The 22697-nt window shown below is 37.2% G+C and overlaps 1 protein-coding gene across 2 annotated transcripts; it reads left to right on the forward strand.

Moving 5' to 3' along the window:
- The first annotated feature begins 4400 nt into the window (after window positions 1-4400).
- On the forward strand, window positions 4401-12605 carry mogs (mannosyl-oligosaccharide glucosidase). Of its 2 annotated transcripts, none has more exons than XM_048196599.1 (5): window positions 4401-4503; window positions 4896-5297; window positions 5411-5634; window positions 6597-6790; window positions 10324-12605. In XM_048196599.1, exons 2-5 carry the CDS (start codon window positions 4949-4951, stop codon window positions 12086-12088), a joined length of 2532 nt encoding a protein of 843 aa, XP_048052556.1. In that variant the 5' UTR covers window positions 4401-4503; window positions 4896-4948; the 3' UTR covers window positions 12089-12605. The 2 variants fall into 2 exon arrangements, with proteins under 2 accessions (XP_048052556.1, XP_048052555.1); XM_048196598.1 differs by lacking the exon at window positions 4401-4503 and adding an exon at window positions 4513-4655.
- Window positions 12606-22697: the final 10092 nt, after the last annotated feature.

Genomic DNA, 22697 nt, shown 5'->3' on the forward strand with positions numbered 1-22697 from the left:
TCGTTCATCTTCAGAACACAAACTAGGATATTTTTGTTTTTTTTATCCCCCATAGAAAGCATCATAATTATCACATTCAAGGTCCAGAAAAGTAGCAAATACAAGCAACAAGAATACTTTTTCTGCGCAAAAATAACGACTTTTCAACAATTCAACATTTTTGTCTCTTCCCTGTCTGTCTCCTACGCTGTTTAAGTTGTATAGACAGTGCAGGCTTCTGTGAGCAGCACAATGTATGTGTATGATGCTGACGCAGGAGCCGGCCAATAATGAGTCAGCATTCTGACGTAGAACCCGGAAGCCTGCACTGTCTAAAAAGTATTCTTGTCGCTTCATATCATTATGGTTGAACCACTGTAGTCACATTGACTATTTTAACAATGTCTTTACTACTTTTCTGGACCTTGAATAAGGTAATTACATTGCTTTCTATGGGTGATAGAAAAAAAAAAAAAAAAAACCCTTCGGATTTCATCAAAAATATCTTAATTTGTGTTCCAAAGATGAATGAAGGTCTTACATTTTTTGGAACGACATGAGGGTGATTACTTAATGACAAATTCATTTTTGGGTGAACTAACCCTTTAACATCACAAATACCTTTCAACAGCTTCCCACTAACCACGTGGTTACATTCTGAAACTGCCACTTTTGATGATCCAGACAATTCTCAATGGATAAAAACAAGCTTCTTGCTGGGTTGGTGACATCATGAACCCTAGAGTTCAGTAGCCCCGCTCACTGATTCGAGCACGACAAATAGTAGTAGGTAAATAACAGACGTGACGCTAACACTGGATCGAGCAACTAAGTGATAAACATGCCGTTGAAGAGTGCTAAATGTTGTGGGAAAACACAGTAGCTGCATTGGATTTGCAGACAGCCTGAAATAAAAAAAATTATGCTGTGCCTTCTATGTTGGATCCGACAGGAGTGGCGCAACACACTTGTTTGAGTAAAAACGTTTTTACTGTATTACTATTGTTTTGTTACAGATCGTTTGACATGTACAGATTATATGTACAAGTCTAACCAAAATGACCAGTGACCAGTGATTTCTGATATGTAATGATTCATGTAGGCCAACAGTCAGAAGTTTTTGTTTCAAAATTGTTTGTCAGTAAATCAAACCAGTGACTAAACGGTTAACTTCACATTGTTTCTCTTAGTAGGATGAAAATGCTGTTATTTAAACGGTGGTTAAATTATATATAGAAAGCAATCAAAGAATGCTTCCTTTACCATTGCTGGAACTGTCAATCAAACGGCATGAGTGTTCAGGACTCTTGTCTAGAATCAACAAATCTTCTATTTACATTGTGTTTGCTGCCAGTTATGATGAAAGCATTTGCATTCATTACACTGAAGTCTCACATCAGATGCCCCAAATCAGAGGGCTAAAATAAGGGTAAAAATACTATTGTGCATCACAGGAAACATAATTTAAAAAAAAAAAAAAATGCAGTTTATGACCCCTTTAACTTTTTAGCCATGGATCTAGTGATGTAGTGTCCAGTAGATTACCCTTTCAAAAAAAATTGAAATATTATCCCTATGTTGTTTCAAATAAAATATCACTGTGTAAGAGACAAACACATCCAATTCTCTTTCTTGCAAGAAAAGGTCAGCAGTACAGATACTCAAAGTTGCTGCAGAATGTGACAAAGAATGAAGGGCTCCCTCCCACATTTATATCTCTATAACTTTCAAGGCCAAAGCCTCTGTCCAATTATAGTTTCATTTCCCATATTAGAAACGTTTACCATGCTTCTATACAAGTGTATTCCTTCTCTTGTCATATGGTAGTCACACATTTCTTATTTTCTGTCATACAATGATCATACACATCTATAAGATCAATAACTGTTCTTTGTTTAAGCAAAGGCAGAGAGGCATGTGAGATCACATGCAATCCTTGTGAAAATTAACTATATCCTGTCTCTTTGAGCAATACAAAAATATAAACAACACAATGTTCCATAAGCAGAACATATTAATAAAAAGCATACATATGAATAAAAATTCTTCCACACCTACAAAAATTGAAAGAAATGTTAAATATTATTGTATACATATATTTCACAGAAACAGAGGTGTGAAAGACAAAGCATTGCTCAGAGTAGATTGCAGGGATCGATCTCCTGTGGGAGGTCCTAACAGTTTTCTATTGTTTGTGGCCCTTTTGTCTTCATGTATAAAGTTCTGTCCCACAGATAGAACTTTGGGTTCAGATATTTTGAAGGCCGGCGCACTGACATCGATACTGAAGAACTGTGCTACACTACTACCTACAATAAATTCTTCTCCCCACAATAAATCTAATACATTGGCGAGCCACCCAAAAGTCTGCTCGGCTAAATACAGCAAAATCTAAAATCTTGTGTTCAGCAGAAGTAGGAAATTCATTTAGGTTTAAAACAACTTGAGAGTGAGTAAATGATGAGAGAATTTTTAGGTGAACTATTCCTTTAATGTTAATAGATTTATTACTTTTATCTTTTTTAGTACTAGGTGTACTTTTATGTCCATCTGAGCTGTTCATTTTATGTCATTATTTAAATATTTAATATTAATATTGTTCATTTTTTATCAATATTGTCCATTTTGTTCAGGGGGCCCCAAATAAAATTCTGCTTAGGGCCCCATAAAAGCTTGGGCCGGCCCTGATAGTAGCCTAGGGAAAAGCAGTAGGCGAGCGAATAAGCATGTCAGAAACCTCAGTAATCATAAATGAGTAGTCAAGAAGTTCACGTATGGCCTACTGCTTCCTAATTAAGTATTTAATTTCACTAAAAGTGACAAATTGAGAAATATCTCAGCTGGTCTTTCGGTTAATTTAGAGATATATGAAAATTACATTTTGTATACAGATTTAAAACCAGTGTTGTGATTTATTTAACATTCAAATACCAAAAGTGTGAGAAAACCAGCTACAGATTTCCAAAAAGTTTGTATATACCCACTCACTTATAAGCCGACAAATATTCCAAAAAGGAGGTAAACATTTTTTTTACAGAGTTGTATTATTGTCATATCAACTGGGTCTTGTGTCCGTATTCACTTGATGGATTGAACTGGAAAATGAGAGTGAAAATATCAGACAAGAGTGTATTGTCATGTTGCGAGAGAGAGTTGAAATTCAAACTCAAGCCTGGCTAGGGTGGAGCTTTACAATAGAACATTAGAATTTTTGAGTGCTGGTTCTGTGTTTTGGAACATCGTTTCTCTTTGACAGATCATGTTTAACCACAAATAGGCCCTATGTCAATGGGATTCTAATTCTAAATAATTCTCAGTGAAGGAAGATAGCCTAAACAAACCGGCATTTCATGATATTACATTTAACAGGTGTAGCAGGTGAAGGCTGTTGAGATTGACGCACATGACAAGATGCTGCTCAAATGCTAAGTTCCATTTTATTTATAGAAATAATGTTTAGTGGATCTACTGATCTAAACGCTACAGGCTATGGAGGACCAGGAGTGCCACTTAAAAATAAAATGAAGAATCAATTAATTAATTTAATAATTCAAACATAAAAATGTATATAAATGAATCACTTTTTATATGGGCAAATTAATAGGCATATTTAAAGTTGTTTATTTAGTTGAATGTATAAATGTATAAATAAATAGACAAATTTGAAACAGGTTATTTAATTCATTTTTTAAAATGTAGATCAATAAAAAAAAATAAAAAGTACATTAGTAAATCATTTTAAATGTGCATTTAAATCGCTTTTAAAAAAAAAAAAAAGAATTTGGCACATGCTTTTTTCTCTCTATTTACCAATTGCTATTCTTTGACAGTTTGCCAAATGCTTTTCTTTATTCATTTGTCATTCAAGTGGTAAAATGCCGGACAGTACACACGTGGGAGTAACCAATCAACTTTCACCTCAATTTGAAGAGCCAACCCTCCGTAACACTCACTGTCATTGGATAGGTAGTACGGTGACCGGGAGGGGACATGTTCGGTTCATTTAGTTTGTCGTGGCCACGACATATAAACAAAGACTATAGAATAACACAAGACGTGTCACTCGTGTTGTTTTGAATGGGAGAAAGTGAAACACGCAATATGGTGGAATAAGTCCTGCCTTCTAAATAAGAGCCAAATTGCCGACTGGTAAAGTCATTGCGTCACTGCAGCGGTCGTTAGAAGCTCCGGTTTTTATAGAAACAGTCAGCCGCCTCCGAAATGAGACACAAGGGACGCGCATTTATGTCTGCGCATGCACATTAGGTTGATCCAGCCTGAAAAATATATAGAATATAAAATATATATATATATATATATATATATATATATATATATATACTAAAAGCCCAAAAATGTTATTTTGATTTCATGGGGACTTTAGAATGTCGCCAGAAATAGTATGCCACTGGAGGACTTTTATTTTGACCATTCATGTATGATTGTTGTCAGCTTCACAAAGAAATGCGGAAGTGTCCGTGCTGCTGATTAGAATGTTCAATAGAGTACTGACACGTCCGTAAGGTAACGTAATCATAAGTATAATTTGTGTTTGGCTTGTTATAGTAATTCTTTCATTGCTTCGTCCACCTTTAGTGCAGAGAGAATGATCATTGCAGACGCATTAAATAGACAGTGAAGAGCTTAATCTCATTCATGCATTCATCAAGTCATTCGTTCGTTCATTCATTAATTTCTTCATTCTTTATTTCAGTTAGCCAATTTAATAAGCAAATTCTTGTATATTGACAGGTGTAACATTATAGTCATATTTTAGGGGCATATATATATATTCCTGTAAATGCATTACTATAAGACAGAAATGTCAGCTTTTAGTTTATGAGCTTCTTAGGCTGCAATCACTGTCAACAGTCTAAACATTTAGTGAAAACCTCTTGTTTTTTGGTGATTTTCAGGTGCATTTGAATGATTGTCATTCTCAGACCGGCTTGGTCAGGTCAAAAGAAAGATGGGGCGGCGAAGGAAGAGGGTTGCAACAGGTGATGGGGTACCTAGCCCAAGAAAGGAGGAAAAAGCACCTGCTCCACCACGCAAGGAGAAGAAAAAGAAAACTGACATTGGGAAGGTGTTTATTAATATATCCATCGGTTTGTGTATCTTCAGCCTCATCTGGTTCTTCTATGCCCTTTATATGCGATCATCCTTGGCTAGGAGGGTTGTGACTTTGCACCCTTCTCCACGGGTCTTGGATGCTAATAGCTCAAGTCCTGCTGTGTCTCCTGAAAGATATTGGGGTTCCTATCGGCCCCAGGTGTACTTTGGGATGAAAACAAGAAGTCCTAGATCTGTTGTGACAGGTGGGGTGCTTCAGATTCACACCTTGTCTTTAAGCACCGTTTGCTTTCTTACTCTATGTCTTTGTGATGTTGTGAGGTTATTACAACCCTGCCTTTTCTGTTGATTTATTTAGGCTTAATGTGGATGCGTCAGTTCACTGATATGGAGGGAAATCTAAGGCACACTTGTGAGCAAGGTGACCATTTGCAGGGCTACGGATGGCTAATGCATGACGGAGTCTCTTTTGGAGTCCAGGAGATTCATGACCGTGATTTCACACTGACCACAGAGTTTGTGAAGCGTATGGGTGGAGATCATGGTGGAGACTGGACTTGGAGGATTACTGCAAAACAACATGTAATGCTTTTACAGTTTTTGTTTAAAAGCCGGCATTATCTGATTTATATAACAAAATAGTAAAATATAAGGATATTTTATTGTAATATAATAGGAGTAATATAGGTTTTAATATAATAATATATTTAATATATAGTTTTATAATAAATAAAGTAAAAAAAAATAAATAAATAAACTTTTTGCTGGTAGGTGAGCTACCCCACCGTTCTCCAAGTTTCTAAAAAGACAAATTTGATAACAAATGCATTAATATTTATTAATTTTGCAACAACAAAAAAATTGATTTTAAAATATCTGGCTTAATTTCAAATACATAAATGTGAAATTACTAATATTTATTAGATTTTTTTAAAGGACATTAAATCAATATGCATGAAGATCACAGTTCTCACAGTCATGGAAAACAATGGGTCATTCCGTATCAAATCAACCAAATTTCGCAAACTTCCCTGGCTCAAATTTTTTTCTGAAGAAAGACAAACATAAATAGTGATGAGATCCAAAATATCAAATGTCATGAATAAATTGAGTCACACTATTTTGCATACCTGTAACTCAAGAAGTATTAACAATATCTTAATATCCTTTTAGATTTTGGTTTTTAACAAACTTCTTTTTTCAGTATTTTCATTTTGAAGGCCCAATATGAATTAATTCCAGATATATTTGGATCTCAATTTGGCTTCAAGAATAAATAGTTAAATTTTACATATTTTCAATGGTCAAAAACCAAATGTGGGCTATATTGCATATAGATGATACTTTTTTCTTTTAAAAAGAAATGTCTGAAGAACAAATAATGTTAAAACTAGAAATGTATCTTTTTTCCCTTGATCAAAACAATTGCATAGAACATTCCTGTCTGTGACCATTAATATTCTTTTTCCAAAGTTTGCATGCATGTAACTCAAGAAACAAAAAATATAGAAATATCTCTGTCTGTCTTTGTTTCTGATTGGCAGAGCATTGCTTCCTCGGCTCCTGTGATTTCACTGATGTTCTACGCTGCCACGGATATTCAAGGTTCATTGCAGGCTCATGTTGAGGAGAAAAATCGCTTGAGCTCTGTGACAGGAACATCTGAGGAGCTTGGCAACTTCAAGATCACTTTTGGCAAACCCACTGCGGGGGAAGGTGCTGGTGGCAAATATGCCAGGTATCTTACGTTTATGATACACTAGAATCTTATTTAATAAGTAATAATTGTGAACAATTAAAACAGGAAGAAATTTTGATTTTGAGCAATAATTATTCAGAATAAAACTTTTATAATAATATTAAATTAAAACAATATGTATTTTAGTATTAAAATAGAAAGTTACTAATATTTATTAATTATATTTACTAATTAATTGCTTTTTTTAACAAAAACTAACAACTAAAACATGGAAAGCATTTTTAGTTTTAAAATTTAGTGGATTTCAAAATATAGGAAATCTTCAATTGTTCTCAAACATAAAAGCTTATTAGTAGTATGGTGCTCAGATGAGAAGTGGTGGGTGAGGGGTTTGAGGAAAATTAAAGACATTCAGATTTGCTATCATATGTTTATAGAAGAGGATTAGGGCCAAGTAATAATAATAAAAAAAACAATCTCAAGATTAAAGTCATTATAATGCAAGATTAAATTAGTTAAATTTTGAGAAAAAAAAGTCGAAATACAATGTCGAGAATAAAATCATTACATTTCAAGAATACAGTCATTGTGTTTCAAGAAAAAAGTCTAAATAAAATGTCGAGAATAAACACGCATTCGATCCGTGTTATATTTATTGCATACTGATCCTAGAGGAGTTGGATAACTATATATTATAGGCTTTCTTTCAATAACAAAGAAATACAGCTTTAGCTAATTAGAACTGAATAATAAGTAGCATATGAACTTTAAAGAGAATATGCAAGCAGCTGGGTCTTTCTTAGTAGAAAAAAAACAGTACAATTTGTGCGATGTAGGCCTACAAGGGATGTAACGATTTCAAAATTTTAGAGTACACGATAATACCTTGGTAAAAAAATACGGTACGATATTTATTGTGATATTTAAGAAGACAATGTTTGAACATTACAGTGATGTAGAAATTAACCATGTCATATCCTGTCCTCTTTTCTTTAGTCTCTAATCATAACTGTTGCTTAGAGGTATAAGGTATAGTATGAGATGGGTCAAAGGACTCCCTTTAAAAATAAAAATAAAAATAAAAATCCCTTTTAAATAAAACTCTCTTTTATAAAACAAAATAATTGCACCAGCTGGACCTTGACAAAGGTAACATCTATTATTTTTTCTAACATTCTCTATGCTACTTCCTACTGTACCTACCACGTAGATTAGGTATTCATTTTAAAGTGCAAAAAAAAAAAAAAACAGTCAAGTCAGTTTGAAACAGGAACTTCCAGTGTAAGGTTTTCAGTTTTCATAACAAGGGAAAAAAAATAAACAACCAATAAAAAAATAGTAGTAAGGGGAAAAAATACACAATACTCAAATCAAACAATCCTTTTTGTGTTTAATATACTTGTAAAATGAGCTTAAAAGACTGCTGATCTCAACAAATTTGCTAACACTTCACAATAAAGTTAACATTAGTTAACTACATTAACACAAACTAATAATGAACTTCATTTTTACAGCATTTTTTAATTCTTGTTAATGTTAATTTCAACATTTACTAATACATTATTAAAATCAAGCTTATTTGTTAACATCAGTTAATGCTCTGTAAACTAACTAACATCAACAAGCTATGAACAGCTGTATTTTTATTAACTAAGGTTAACAAAGATCAACAAACACAGTAACAAATGTATTGCTTGTGGTTAGTTCATATTAGTTAATGCAATAACTAATGTCAAAAAATGACCCTTATTGTAAAGTGTTACCACAAATTCAACACAAATAAGATGCTTGAACACACATGTAAGATCCAAACAGGTGAACCTGAATATTTTTGTAAGCTGGATTCATAAAGGCTTCACTTGTTTCTGAAAGAATTTGTTGCCACCTAGTGGTGTAACAATGCAATCGATACAGTCCTTATTTGAAGCACAGTTACTCTCAAAAGGTGATTTATTCTATTTTGAACAGTAATAGACATCAGCGTTTATATCTGAATAATAAACTTTTGTATACTTATGTGATAACTATAATATTTGTAACAGAAATTATGATACTGTGTGTTGAAAAGATTGTTTGTGAAGCTATTTGTATCTAAACACGACAACTGCTCTCTGTAGATCAGCGGCAGCACGAACGCAGATTTGAATGTGATTTTATTTTTGTGTCAAAGGTTTAATATACACAGGCGAATCGTTGTCATTTAGGAATTAGACCCTGTGTGGGTGATGAAATCGAGAATGTGATCTTTTAAAGGTTAATCGTGCAGCTTTGTGCACCTCTCTCTCTCTCTCTGCATTGATATCTGACATATATGAGTAGTGTGAGGGCTTTTAAGTGCATTCATTGCTATAATATTCATGAGGTGAGACGTCTCTATTAAAGGATATGCTCCTCGCACTTCACCCACCCATCACACCAGAACTGTTTTCAGAACCAAAACGTAGAAATTTTGCACGGTTCCAGTACTTTTCAAAAAACACTACAGGTTCTGCATAAGAACCGGTTCTCGGTTCCCAACCCTAGTTCACACTTCCCTCCACTCTGCTCCACTGGGCTGAAAAAAAATACAAAAGACCTAGCGTTTCATACAGTCATCATGTGACCACGATGTTATGGAGACAATTTTGCTATCGTGATACCAGAAAATTGATAATACTGTTACTTCCCCAAGGCCTACTCATTCTAAAACGCTTAACGTGAAAACGTTTATTAAAAGATTCTGTACACCCCTTATTAATAAACATACTATGTGCAGATAAGCATGACTTCACCTTAGGCTGGACGAGTGTGTATGTATAGCTTTCTGTGTAGGCTATTTAATAAAGTCTGTGCTTATGTAGAGATATAATATAGAGTTTCCTTTCTGTTTCCATTTGCACATTTACAGTAAAACACAACTACTCCACTTTTTTCATTCTTGAAGTGAACGTTTTGCCCGTATGGTGATTAGATTCACTGTTCACTGCACTGCCGCCTTGAACTTGAGAACACGCCGCGTCTGGTGTGCAGCATATGGCGCTTTGTCCATCATGCACACACAGAGAGCACACAAATAGGCCTACTTTTCCTGCGTTTGATAGGACAACTACACATCAAAGTATGGCAAAAGTTGGAATCGAGAATCATTATTGAAAGAAAGCATAAAATATAGCTCGACTAAGTGATCTAACTCTGTCATGTCCTCTATCAGCAATGAACACTGATCGAATGCGTGTTTATTCTCTTTTTGTTTTTTTCTTGAAACACGACTTTATTCTCAATTTAATTTTAATTTTATTTCGGCTTTTTTTCTCAATTTAACAATTTTTTTCTCAAAACATGACTTCATTCTCAATTTAGTGAGTTTACTCTCAACATTTTATTTAGACTTTTTCTCGAAATTCAACAGTTATTTTCTCGAAACACAATGATTTTATTCTCAAAATTTATGTCGACTTTTATGGCGAGTTTAATCTCGCATTATAATGACTTTAATCTCGAAATGGTTTTATTTTTTTATTTCTTGGCCCTAATCCTCTTCCGAATATGTTACTTCAACAAGTTACTGTATTGTTTTACTCTTTTCTTTTCAGATATAATTACCTGCAAACTAGGAGCCCTGGCCTTGATAAGCTGACAGACATAGTGAAGAACAGCCTGAATCACAAATTTGTCTTCAGTCCACCCAAAGGTGAAAAAAGATCTTATTTTGCCGTGGATTCTTACAAAGTCACTAACCACCAGAATCAACAGAAAGATCCCAAGATGGAGAGTGATTTTGTGTTGCATCAGGTGACCGTTCAAACCCCTTTTCAGATTGAAGTTTTGTTTGAGTCCGGAAGCTTCCGGGAACGACCGAATCAACTTGTGGGCTCAGTGCTTACAGACGAGCTGGAGAAGCGTAAGATGGCATTTGATGAGAAGTTTGAGAGTACATTTGGCCTCCAAGCAAAAGGATTCACATCTTCACAGATCGAATTTGCCAAGGCAGCTTTAAGCAACATGCTTGGTGGCTTGGGATATTTCTTTGGACAGTCTGTTGTACAGTCAGTTTATAATGAGCACCCTGTGCTTTACCCTGAGGGGCCGCTGTTTACGGCAGTACCATCGCGATCTTTCTTTCCAAGGGGCTTTCTTTGGGACGAAGGATTTCATCAACTTCTCCTCAACAAATGGGACAGTCAGTTAACACAGGAGGTCATTGCGCACTGGCTCGATCTTATCAATGTAGAGGGCTGGATCCCACGTGAACAAATCTTGGATGATGAAGCACGCAGCAAAGTACCGTCCGAGTTTATAGTGCAGCACAATGAAAACGCAAACCCTCCCACGCTCTTCCTGGCCCTACAGGAGTTGCTGGAGAAGCGGGATGCTCAACCAGATTCGTTGTCCTCTCAGACCATGCTTCCGTTCTTGAAAAGGTTGTACCCAAGACTACAGATTTGGTTTGAGTGGTTTAACGCCACACAAGCCGGACCCATCGCCAACTCCTACCGCTGGCGAGGCAGGGACAAAGACACCAACCTTTTCCTAAATCCCAAGACCCTGACTTCTGGCCTGGATGACTACCCACGGGCCTCCCACCCATCTGCTGATGAGAGGCATGTAGACTTGTATTGCTGGATGACCCTCGCCTCTGGCATCATGGCGAATATGGCACGTATACTTGGGGAACCCCATCAGGTGTACGAGAACACCCATCGTACTCTCAGCAATAACAATCTGTTAAACGAACTGCACTGGTCCGAGAATCTGCACACCTTCAGTGATTACGGCAATCACACCCAGGCGGTCTCGCTTCAGCAGGAGAAAGTGTTTGTGCCTCCTGGACAACCACGGCACCAGTTCCCGGTCTCACGGTTGGTTCGCTCTGTTCGCAGAGCCCCTAAGCTGCAGTACGTGAATGCATTAGGCTACGTTAGCCTTTTTCCATTCTTGCTTCATATTTTGACACCAGACTCGCCAAAAATGGAGCATATTTTGCGAGACATTCAAGACCCTGAACGCCTTTGGACGCCCTATGGCCTGCGCTCACTCTCGCGTGCAGATCCCCTATATATGAAGAGGAACACGGAACACGATGCCCCCTACTGGCGAGGACCGATCTGGATCAACATTAACTACCTGGCTGTTAGAGCACTGCATCACTATGGCAGCATAGAAGGGCCATACAAAGAGAAGGCAGCTACCCTCTACCAAGAGCTCAGGACTAACCTCATCAATAACGTTTACAAGCAGTATCTGGAAACAGGATACATCTGGGAACAGTACAGTGATAGCACTGGACGAGGGCAGGGTAGCCACCCGTTTACTGGCTGGTCGGCTCTGACTGTACTGATAATGGCTGAAGAGTATTGAAAATCAGTAGCAGGCCAGAATCAGAATAAATCATGATGCTCAATTGGTGCCATATGTTTGTTACTACAAAGTGTATTTCATTTTTACATAATTTAGATAATTGGTGGATTTTTTTTTTTATTTGCTCTTTTAATTTAATAATCAAGAGCCCTGTTTAAATATTTAAATTTTATGTCTGGTTTAATGTGATTATATCCTCAGGTTTGAAGAGCCGTGAGCTTTTTCTGGATCAGACAAAACAATATCATATGTTTGAACCAGGAGAAGACCGTGCACTTTTTTTGGTCCATTGCTGTTTGGCTTCATTTAAAAGAATAAATTGAAATCTTCTTATAAAATCTTTCTTTAGTTGAAATGAATCTTGTACTTAAATATTCAAAACATATCTCTTTATGGATGATGTTTTTTTAAAGCATTGTGTGATTTTTTTTTTTTTTTTACTCTGATTATAGCCAGGATTTGCTTCTTTGTACTGTATGTAATTCATGTGTTTGAATATAAATTGAATTGGCCACACCTCATGGGAAGTTGAATTGCAATAACAGAGGAATATACTGAATTGCAATCTATAATGTTCATAAGGTCTACAGACCGTTAAACTTCAAGGCTTTTTTTCTTCAAAGTTTTCAAACAAGGCTCTGTCAAGCGAACATTCAAAGTGAGTCTTGACAATTACAGTAAATTAAACTAAATTAAATTCAGTTTAATTTTAGTTAGCTGTAATATTTACAAAAAAAATGTCTGTTCATGTATTAAATACAACAAAAATTCAAGTTAGCTTTAAATATTAAAGTTGCTTTTGTATTGTTGCAGGAAAGTATATATTCTGTGTAGTCTGTGTCTCTACTCTCTACATTTATTTTTATTCTGTTTCAGGTAGACAGTCTCAGTTTTCATTGTATCATAGATATTAGTGAACATAAGGTAAGTGTCTGTGCAGAAATCCAGTCAGCATTTCATGCCACATGGTCAAATGAAGACCAGTGTTTACACCTTTACATAAAGAGTGAGATTCATTGAGCTGCTTCATGAACACTGAAGCTACAAGTCTTAATACAGTCTGTTTTTAGAGAGTACTTAATGGTGCCATTTTAAAAAAAGGGCTTAACAATAAGGATGGCCTGATGAACCAGTTTCAGTGTGAGAGCATTTCAGGCCAGCTGAAAGATCACCTGGCCAGTTTTCTGTTGCCATGGAAACTTTCACATTAATTAATCTTGTACATCCATTTTTTTTTAAGACATATGTTGTATGTGCCCTGTATTCTACATTTCTGTCACAAATTCTGATGATTTGTCACCAAGATAATGTAATACAGAAGTGTAATATATAGTATCTCACAGAAGTGAGTACACCCCTCACATTTTTGTAAATATTTTATTATATATTTTAATGTGTCAACACTGAAGAAATGACACTTTGCTACAATGTAAAGCAGTGAGTGTACAGCTTGTATAACAGTATACATTTGCCGTCCCCTCAAAATAACTCAACACACAGCCATTAATGTCTAAACCACTGGCCACAAGAGTGAGTACAGCCCTAAGTGAAAATGTTCAAATTGGGCCCAATTAGCCATTTTCTCTCCCCGGTGTCATGTGACTCGTTAGTGTTACAAGGTCTCAGGTGTGAATGGGGAGCAGGTGTGTTAAATTTGGTGTTATACTGTTCACTGGAAGTTCAACATGGCACCTCATGGCAAAGAACTCTGAGGATCTGAAAAAAAGAATTGTTGCTCTACATAAAGATTGCGTAAGCTATAAGAAGATTGCCAAGACCCTGAAACTGAGCTGCAGCACGGTGGCCAAGATCATACAGCGGTTTAACATGACAGGTTCCACTCAGAACAGACCTCGCCATGGTCGACCAAAGAAGTTGAGCGCACGTGCTCAGCATCATATCCAGATGTTGTGTTTGGGAAATAGACGTATGAGTTCTGCCAGCATTGCTGCAGAGGTTAAAGGGGTGGGGGTCAGACTGTCAGTGCTCAGACCATACACCGCACACTGCATTTAATTGGTCTGCATGGCTGTCGTCACAGAAGGAAGCCTCTTCTAAAGATGAAGACAAGCAAACTAAGGACATGGATTACTGGAACCATGTCCTGTGGTCTGATGAGACCAAGATAAACTTATTTGGTTCAGATGGTGTCAAGTGTGTGTGGCGGCAACCAGGTGAAGAGTACAAAGACAAGTGTGTCTTGCCTAGAGTCAAGCATGGTGGTGGGAGTGTCATGGTCTGGGGCTGCATGAGTGCTGCCGGCACTGGGGAGCTACAGTTCATTGAGGGAACCATGAATGAGCAGAGCATGATCCCCTCCCTTCGGAGACTGGGCTGCAGGGCAGTATTCCAACATGATAACGACCCCAAACACACCTCCAAGATGACCACTGCCTTGCTAAAGAAGCTGAGGGTAAAGGTGATGGGCTGGCCAAGTATGTCTCCAGACCTAAACCCTATTGAGCATCTGTGGGGCATCCTCAAACGGAAGGTGGAGGAGCGCAAGGTCTCTAACATCCACCAGCTCTGTGATATCGTCACGGAGGAGTGGAAGAGGACTCCACTTTTGTGGCCAGCGGTTTAGACATTAATGGCTGTGTGTTGAGTTAGTTTGAGGGGACAGCAAATTTAGACTGTTATACAAGCTGTACACTCACTACTTTACATTGTAGCAAAGTGTCATTTCTTCGGTGTTGTCACATGAAAAGATGTGATAGTTGACTTCATTGACTTAATTGAAAGTCTCGGTAAGAATGTGCTTAAAACTACAAATCAATAAGTAACTTTTTGCAACACAATCAATTGTTTTACAGAAACATTTACAGCTTCCCAGTAGCAATACATGAATAATTAAAAAAAGTGAAATAAAATGTAATTTAGTATATAAAATATAAATATTAATTTAAAAATAATTGAGCTATTTCTAGCAAATAACTATTTCTAGCAAATATAAAATATATATTGCTTTAAAAAAAAAAAAAAAAAAAAGAACAAATAGGCAATAAAAATCTGAACTACTGGCCCGAATTTAAAAAAAAAAAAGTTTTGTTGAACTATGTTTTTTGTCTAACTTGAGTTCACACGAAGTTTAAAAACACAAAACTGTGACATATTGATTATGTAGCATGACTTAAAACAATTATGAATTCCTGGTAGTATTTAAACCAGAACAGGCTTCCTGCTTTCATTCAGGTGAGTTGCAGCATCTGTAGGCAGTGTTGGGGAAATTTACTTTTAAAATTAATGCATTACTGTATTGTGTTACTCCCTAAAATAACTAATAATGTTACTTAGTTACTTTTTTTGGAAAAGTAATGTGTTACATTACTTTGTAACACATTACAAAGTAATGTAACAAAGTAATGTGTTACATTACTTTTGGTTACTCACCAATGCTGGGCTTGTTTGATTGTTTTTTAACAACAACAACAACAAAAAGTTCCAATTTTGACAAATGTTAAGGCCCTTTCCCACCAAAAGTGAAATAAATAAGCCTCAGGCTGAAGGAAATGCATATTTATGCCTGTACAGTAGAGGGCGCAGCTCAAACAAACCTTTCAGCTGTGCTGCCATTCTGGATCAAAGAAGAATAGGATACAGGAGAAGGAATTTCAACACTCATTTCTAAATCTAATCTAAAGAAATTTTTGCTTATTAGTATAGTTGATTTAGATTACTGAAGGTCAGCAGCAAAGGCATTGGTTAATAAAGAGAGTAAATATGCATGTAAATTTTGTGTAATTTAATATAGTTAATTATTACAGGTTTGCATAAAATTCTGAGATTGCATTTCACTGTTTTCATTCAGTTTTGAGGAATACTGAATGTTTTCGTGCTAGTGAGATGAGTAAATGCATGTTCACATTTAGTCTAGAACTACAATAACCATCATGTTTACACAGCGAACACAACACCTCGGCACTTTATTTCTCTCAACATGGGGACAGGAAAGCTGTCAGTCAATAAATGTGAAAAAGTAACTTAGATATTTTGTTGTAATTTGTAAATTGAAAAAGTAATGCATTACTAGTTAGGCTACTTGAAAAGTAATCCGATTATGTAACTCAAAGTTACTTGTAATGAGTTACCCCCAACACTGTCTTTAGGTATCAACATAATTGATACAAATATATATTAGTGTATTTAATTTCTGTTGCTTACTTAAGGTGTATTATACACCTCTTGTCATTCATTATGTATGCTTACACTGAAGCAACACCGTTGGGAGGCCTGAAAGAGGAAAGGTAGGCAAGCTTGTTGATTAATCGTGATTGTTTAAGTGTATTGTTGGTGATGATCAGAGGGAAAGTTCAAAAGTGTTGACATCCCTCTGTTTACACACTCTTGGTTGCGTCAACAGTGTTTTGGAGACTTAAGCCTGTTGATGAGTCATGCTGTATTTGGTGTTTTTATTATTATTTTTTACTTTACCATCTTTTCAGAACCATGTGACAACGTCAGCAATCTGATGGTTGATCAGAGAACAGATAAACACACATCTTCCTCTATATTCGTATTCCCCTTGGGCATCATAGCATGTGTGCCCTCATAGCTATTGCCATTTGAAATGCATCTCCCAGCCTTTGTAGTTTTTGGTTGTTCAGTGTGACTAAAACACTCAATGCGCAATCCCCCTCCCTTCCCTCAGACCCACGGTACAATGGGATAATAGCCAAAACAGCATTAGTGAGATCTAACGCACAGGCATAAATAGATGAGTCAGAGTTCCTCCATTTGCGCATTGATGAGATCCTGAGCCTCTGTTTGCATCCATTGGTAAGAGTAGTTGGGGCATATTTACGTGAGTCACACTTTCTTTTGCCCCGTAATGGGACAATTATTGCATTAAATTCTCAAAGCTTCCTGTTTTATGAAGTGTGAAGGTTTCATTTTCTGATTATATCAACTGAAGGATAAGAATGGAGCTGTTCATTCACACCTCGTTCAGTCAAGCTCTAAAGAATCAATATTATAGTGTAGAGAGTGTAATAATGGCATACGACTGCTAGGGGGAGCCATTTAGTCACGCTCTGTGCGTCAAAAGAAATGATTTTGTGACGCCAGGTCTGACAGTGCTGCCTTTAAACAGGCTGTCAACTATAGAAGACTTGTCAATTAAACCTCTTTACATTCTTTCAATCCTTCCACTATCATTAACCAAACAGATTCTGACATTGTCATCTCAGGCCCTCAGCTGTGTTGTCTTGATTTTGTGTGGAATGAGTATGGCTCACAGTGCCAGTGGGTAAAATCATGTGTTTGTTATCCCTGACAGCGTTCTTTCCATCTGTCATTAGCACTTGTTACCTCAGTGAGTCGGGTGGTGATGTAATCGCTGATACAGTGACGTTCAATGGCGAACATCTCCCACCGCCACAGGCTGATATGCGTCCCATGGGAGCTTGAGTTGCTGATCAACAAGCACATGCAAGCATTCACCCTTTAGCAATGCAACCATCAAATCCCATCCGCCATCGTCTTTTCCCCTCTCTGTTCAAATTCTTTCTTTCCCACTTCCTCCCCCTCCTGTAGCCTTTCAAGCTTGCTCATAATCTACAGCGTAACCTCCAGACACCACTCTCACGCACTCAATTCTAGGGCCGTGGCCCCAGTGCCACTCACCCCGAAACCCAACCTCCCTCAGCCAACGCTGGTCTGTGTGGAGATTATGTAAGCCTGCCTCTATAAATAGTGGTGCCCGGGATCTTTTGTCTTTACCTGCTCGCTCTTAGCCCAACAGTTTTATTTCTGGAGAGCTTGTGGAAGCAGTGCCATGCAGTGCGCCTGTTACCATAGTTACTTATGTTAGCGAGGAAAGGGAGAGAGAGACGCCACATTCTTATTTTGTTTCCTCATAGCAGCAGTGCAATCTGTTTGAATAGACTCATCCCTTTTCAGTCTGTAGTTGTCCCTCAGAAAAGGTGATGAATTCTTTTATAGGCTTTTTATTGAATCACCTTGGTGGGGTCAGTCGTTATGAAGTCTGCCTGGTGAAGAAATACGCAGTGCTAACTGCTCGAATTACACAGTAGGAAGAGAACTGCCATGCAAGTGCATGATGAGTTTGTTGATTTCTCCAAATGGCTCAGGTGGCAGCTTGGGAGTTGAGGCAAAAGTAATGGGCCTCATCCCCATAACAAGCAAGAGCGCTAAGACATTGAGCACCCTGCTGCGTAACATGAAGTGAGCCCTGTCGCTGTGGTGCTAAGCTAATTTATCCTCATTTATTGTGATTAGATAACTCCAGGTAGCTGGAGGAGAGCCAGATTGGCCTGCTGGTGTGCTCTGTAGCTGTGGCTCAGAGTAGAGAAGAGGTTGCTGGGAATGTGGGGGAGTCAGTCAGAGCGGGCGGGGAACTGCTGGAACCCTCCGCAGTCACGATCAGGAAGAAAGCCGAAGCTCCGGCCCCTCCCTGCCTGAAAGGCGAGGATGGCTGTCCGGGGACAAGGGTGGGCGAGCACAAGGGTGTATTTCTGGAACTGCAAGGGAAACCTGCAGCTCGCTGAGTGGGGTTTTGGTTGTGCAATCGGGCTTCCCTAACCCCACTCCCACACTCTGTAGACGGAGAAGAGCGATAAGTCGCTGGTTCAAAAGAGACATGCTTTCTGAAAGGGGTTTAAGCGCTGGAGCATAGTCATGCATGGGATTGTGAGTGAAAGGGAAAAAGAAGGCAAAATGATTTGGCAGTGTGATGCAAGCTTGCATTGAGTCGTGTTTCCGGTCGTGGAATCTCTGATGTTAGCGCTCCCAATCCCTTTTTTCGGTTTTCTCATTGTTGCTATGGTTTGAGGAAGATGAGCCTTCATCCGGTGCCGTTGGGGGTTTGTAATATGGGACATATACTGCAGAAATGTGATGTGGAGGGCGTATGATTCCTCTGCCTCTTGACAACCTACCAGACATTCTTGAAAGTAGTCCAAAGCCTCTCTTTTCAATACGTCTTCGTGCATAGCAAGCCCATGAGCTAGATCTTTTTGCAATGGTAAATCAGTTATCTTATCATAATATTTTAGAGGAATCTTTGTTGTTCCTTTTTATAGATGCAATATTTTTCTAACTTTGTTTTTGCAGTGCTGCTTCTTCCCTCAGCTCAATCATTGCCTTGGGAATTCGTCAAATTATGTGTGGATACGATTATGCCATTTGTTAATGGTGTTGTTGAGCGTTCTACAAAAATGCTGCTATGAACAGATGGATCACACTAGCATAAAAGAAAATGAGTGAAGGCATAGTAGAGATGCAGTATTCATTTCATTTTCACATGCTTTGCAATGTCAGGAGCTTATTTTGACAAACCAATATTATCTATAGGCATCATATATTTTGCGATTCGATTGTTTAAAGCTCTCAATGCAATGGACTCTGTAGATATCTGCAGATATTGCAGTGCCAGCTCAGATCATCTGACGTTTCCTTTCAAACAAACTTTCAAGAAAATACAGACACATCGATGGTCTCATTACACTTTTACCTTCATTGCATTTCTTTGGTATAATAATCTTGGTAAGTGCAGGAATTACATAAATCCATTACTGAGCTCCGTGGCATTTTGCAGAGGCGAGAGGTGAGCGCTACTCGGCAGTTATCACAACAGCGTCTCAGTGTTATGAACTCTTTAAGAGGAGAGCTTTTTAATAGGTTTAGGTCAACTGGGAGAGACCACTGGAGAGGGGGATATTAGGGCCTCGAATAGGGGAAAGTAGCGTGATGCGAACAGTTACCTCCAGAAAATGTCAAACTCGTTGTTAAGTGCGATTTTGTATAATCATAATAAGAGGGATATTTTGTGCACCGCCAAACCCAGTTCCATCACGCATACGGCCGCTTCTTTGTCATCGTGCATATGTATTTATGGAAACCTATTGTACACCTAAATGGGTTGCATGGCCAATCTATTTACTCAGGGCTGTTCCAAAATAAATGAAAAATACGGCAACTGCCAATATTTTATGCACAAGCTGTTCAATACAAAAAAATAAGCCATAAAATAATAATAAAAAATACAAAAAAATACATAAATAGATTTGGTGAGCTATGGATACTTGAGTAGGCATGTGCTAAATGAGTGCCTCGCTTTTTTCAGCCCACTGCTCAACATATTCTTCCTCATCTCTTTTTTCTTTCATTGGTGCTCCAATGGCCTGTGCAAAGTAGTGGTGCACAAACAGCTATTACTGCACAGTTGGATGGGGCAAACTACAGTTCTCAGATGATTTCGAAGGCACCTGATCTTTTCATAAAGTTTCCACCTGCATGCTAGAGGACAAGTCAATGTACCTCTTCTGTGGTTCTTTCACAGGGGTTTTGCAAACCATGTCATAAAATACTGCTTAAGCTGGTAGCTTTGTTTTGGAACATGATAGTTAGTCATTAGCTGCTCCAAGCTGGTAGACCATCTTGAACCAGCAGTTCAGGCTTGTTTTTGGATTGTGGTAGCTGGTCAACCAGCTGACACATTCCATAACACAGCTTCTAGATTAAACTGGATTTTGCAACAGGGAATTGTAGTTGTAGAGAGTAAAGCCACCAGTGTAGGAGTTCCCATGTGCAACTGTTGTAATTTTTAGAACATTTGGCTAAGAAGCTTCAAAACATAACTTGGAATTTCTTATTGTATTCATCTAAACCTATAGGCTACAGTTTTGCTCAAATTGCCTTGGTTCCCCAAAAACCATATTGTTCCATAACTTGTTCAATAATATTGCTGTAATTTCTTGTTGAAGAGGCAAAATTCTAGAAATTAGCCTAGATTCAACATCTTTGGTTCTGACAGCAGTACATGGGTCGATCATAAATTGGGATGTCCAAAGTGGGAGTGGGGGGTTGGGAGGGAATTTAAAAGTCAACATAATTTACTACAAAAAAAAAGTTATCTCTAAGAATATCTCTAAACACTTGCACCTTGAATACACGAGTGCACACATTTTTTTTTTTTTTTTTTTTTTTTTGTGAACATAAAAAAAGAAAAAAAAAAAAAAAAATTCTACACACACACACACACACACACACACACACACATATATATATATATATATATATATATATATGAGAATAGAAAAATAAAGTAAACTGTGACATATTATTCCCAAAAATTCTTCATACAGTGGACTACCAGTAAAATTAATAAAAATGTGGAACCAAAAATTATTCATACCCTTTGACCTGACCATGTTTTGCTTAAGTGTTATCTGACATAATTACGATTATTTTTTTCTGACACAGTTTAACTCTGAGATCTTGTCATATTTTATTACCATTATTTTAAACTATAGTGAAGTTGTCTGAATAAATTTTGGTTTGGCTATATATATATCTATATGGTGAATGTGATTTCACCAAGTATGACATGTTCCTGGATCAACATCTTTGGAACAACATTCCAATCAAGCAATCAGATTTGAGAGACAAGTTTAACATTTATGTCAAGTTTAGGCTTGAAACCAGGGTTAGGTGTTTCTACATCAATGTTATTCACCTATCTTTCCCCTCTGATTTTAGGAATGTTGCCCAGGATCAATAAAATATGCTGATCCAGGAACATGTCTTACTTGGCAAAATCACGGTCACAATATATATATATATATATATATATATATATATATATATATATATATATATATATTACTGCTTATTAATAAGAGTTGTTGGGTAGGATTAAGGGATGTAGAATATGGTCATGCAGAATAAGTCATTAATATGTGCTTAATATGTACTAATAGCAGGCAATATCCTAGCAATATGCATGCTAATAAGCAATTAGTTAATAGTGAGAATTGGACCCTAAACTTGCTAAACTTCCGAAAAAGCTGTGTGTATCTATCTATCTATTAATGTGACTGCATATATCAATTATTAGGCAAACTAATAATCAATTATTAGGCAGACTTACGCACTCATTTCTTGATAAGACTTTATTTACAATTTTCTACACTTGAATTGAATTTGAATTTCGATTACCTCTAGAGAAAAGAAAAAAAAAAAAAGGCAAGGGAAAAAGAAACCGTTTTCCGTTCTACTTTTATATTAAACCCATTGCAAGAATGTTACCGATATGGCTTCATACACAGACTGCAGGCCGTGAACTATAATTGTAGAATGAAGTAGCCTGCTATTTCAAGTGGCGCTCTCCATGGTGCTGGACAACAGTCCACTTTTACCGCCAGCTCTGCGCGACGGATGGCTGAGCGTCTCCACAACCTACTTGTTTGGGGTAAATATTCACCTTCGTCTCAGGGCCGTTTCACTTAATGTTGTACACTATAATTAGTTTTATTTTCCATTCATTTTATTATGATCCAAACAAGTGTGGGCTTTTCTGTATCAAATTATATCTAGAAGCAGTAGAGCTCGAGTACTGCAAAACAGGAATGTTAGGGCTGCAGTGTCTTGACAGCTTGGTCAAGGGAGTGACAAATCATTAGCAAGTTAATAAGGAGATACTATTTTGTTTATAAAAGCAGGGAGATATGAATGAGAGTTGCTTTCCACGCTTTATGCTATAATGTAGCACCGCAATACCTTTTTACCTCACAATTAATTTGCATGACAAACCGAATTATATGTCTACTTTCACAGTCAGTTAATTGCTAAAGTTAATGTTTCGTTATGC

Source organism: Megalobrama amblycephala, linkage group LG7 (assembly GCF_018812025.1).
Source record: "Megalobrama amblycephala isolate DHTTF-2021 linkage group LG7, ASM1881202v1, whole genome shotgun sequence".
In the NCBI taxonomy this organism is placed as follows: domain Eukaryota; kingdom Metazoa; phylum Chordata; class Actinopteri; order Cypriniformes; family Xenocyprididae; genus Megalobrama; species Megalobrama amblycephala.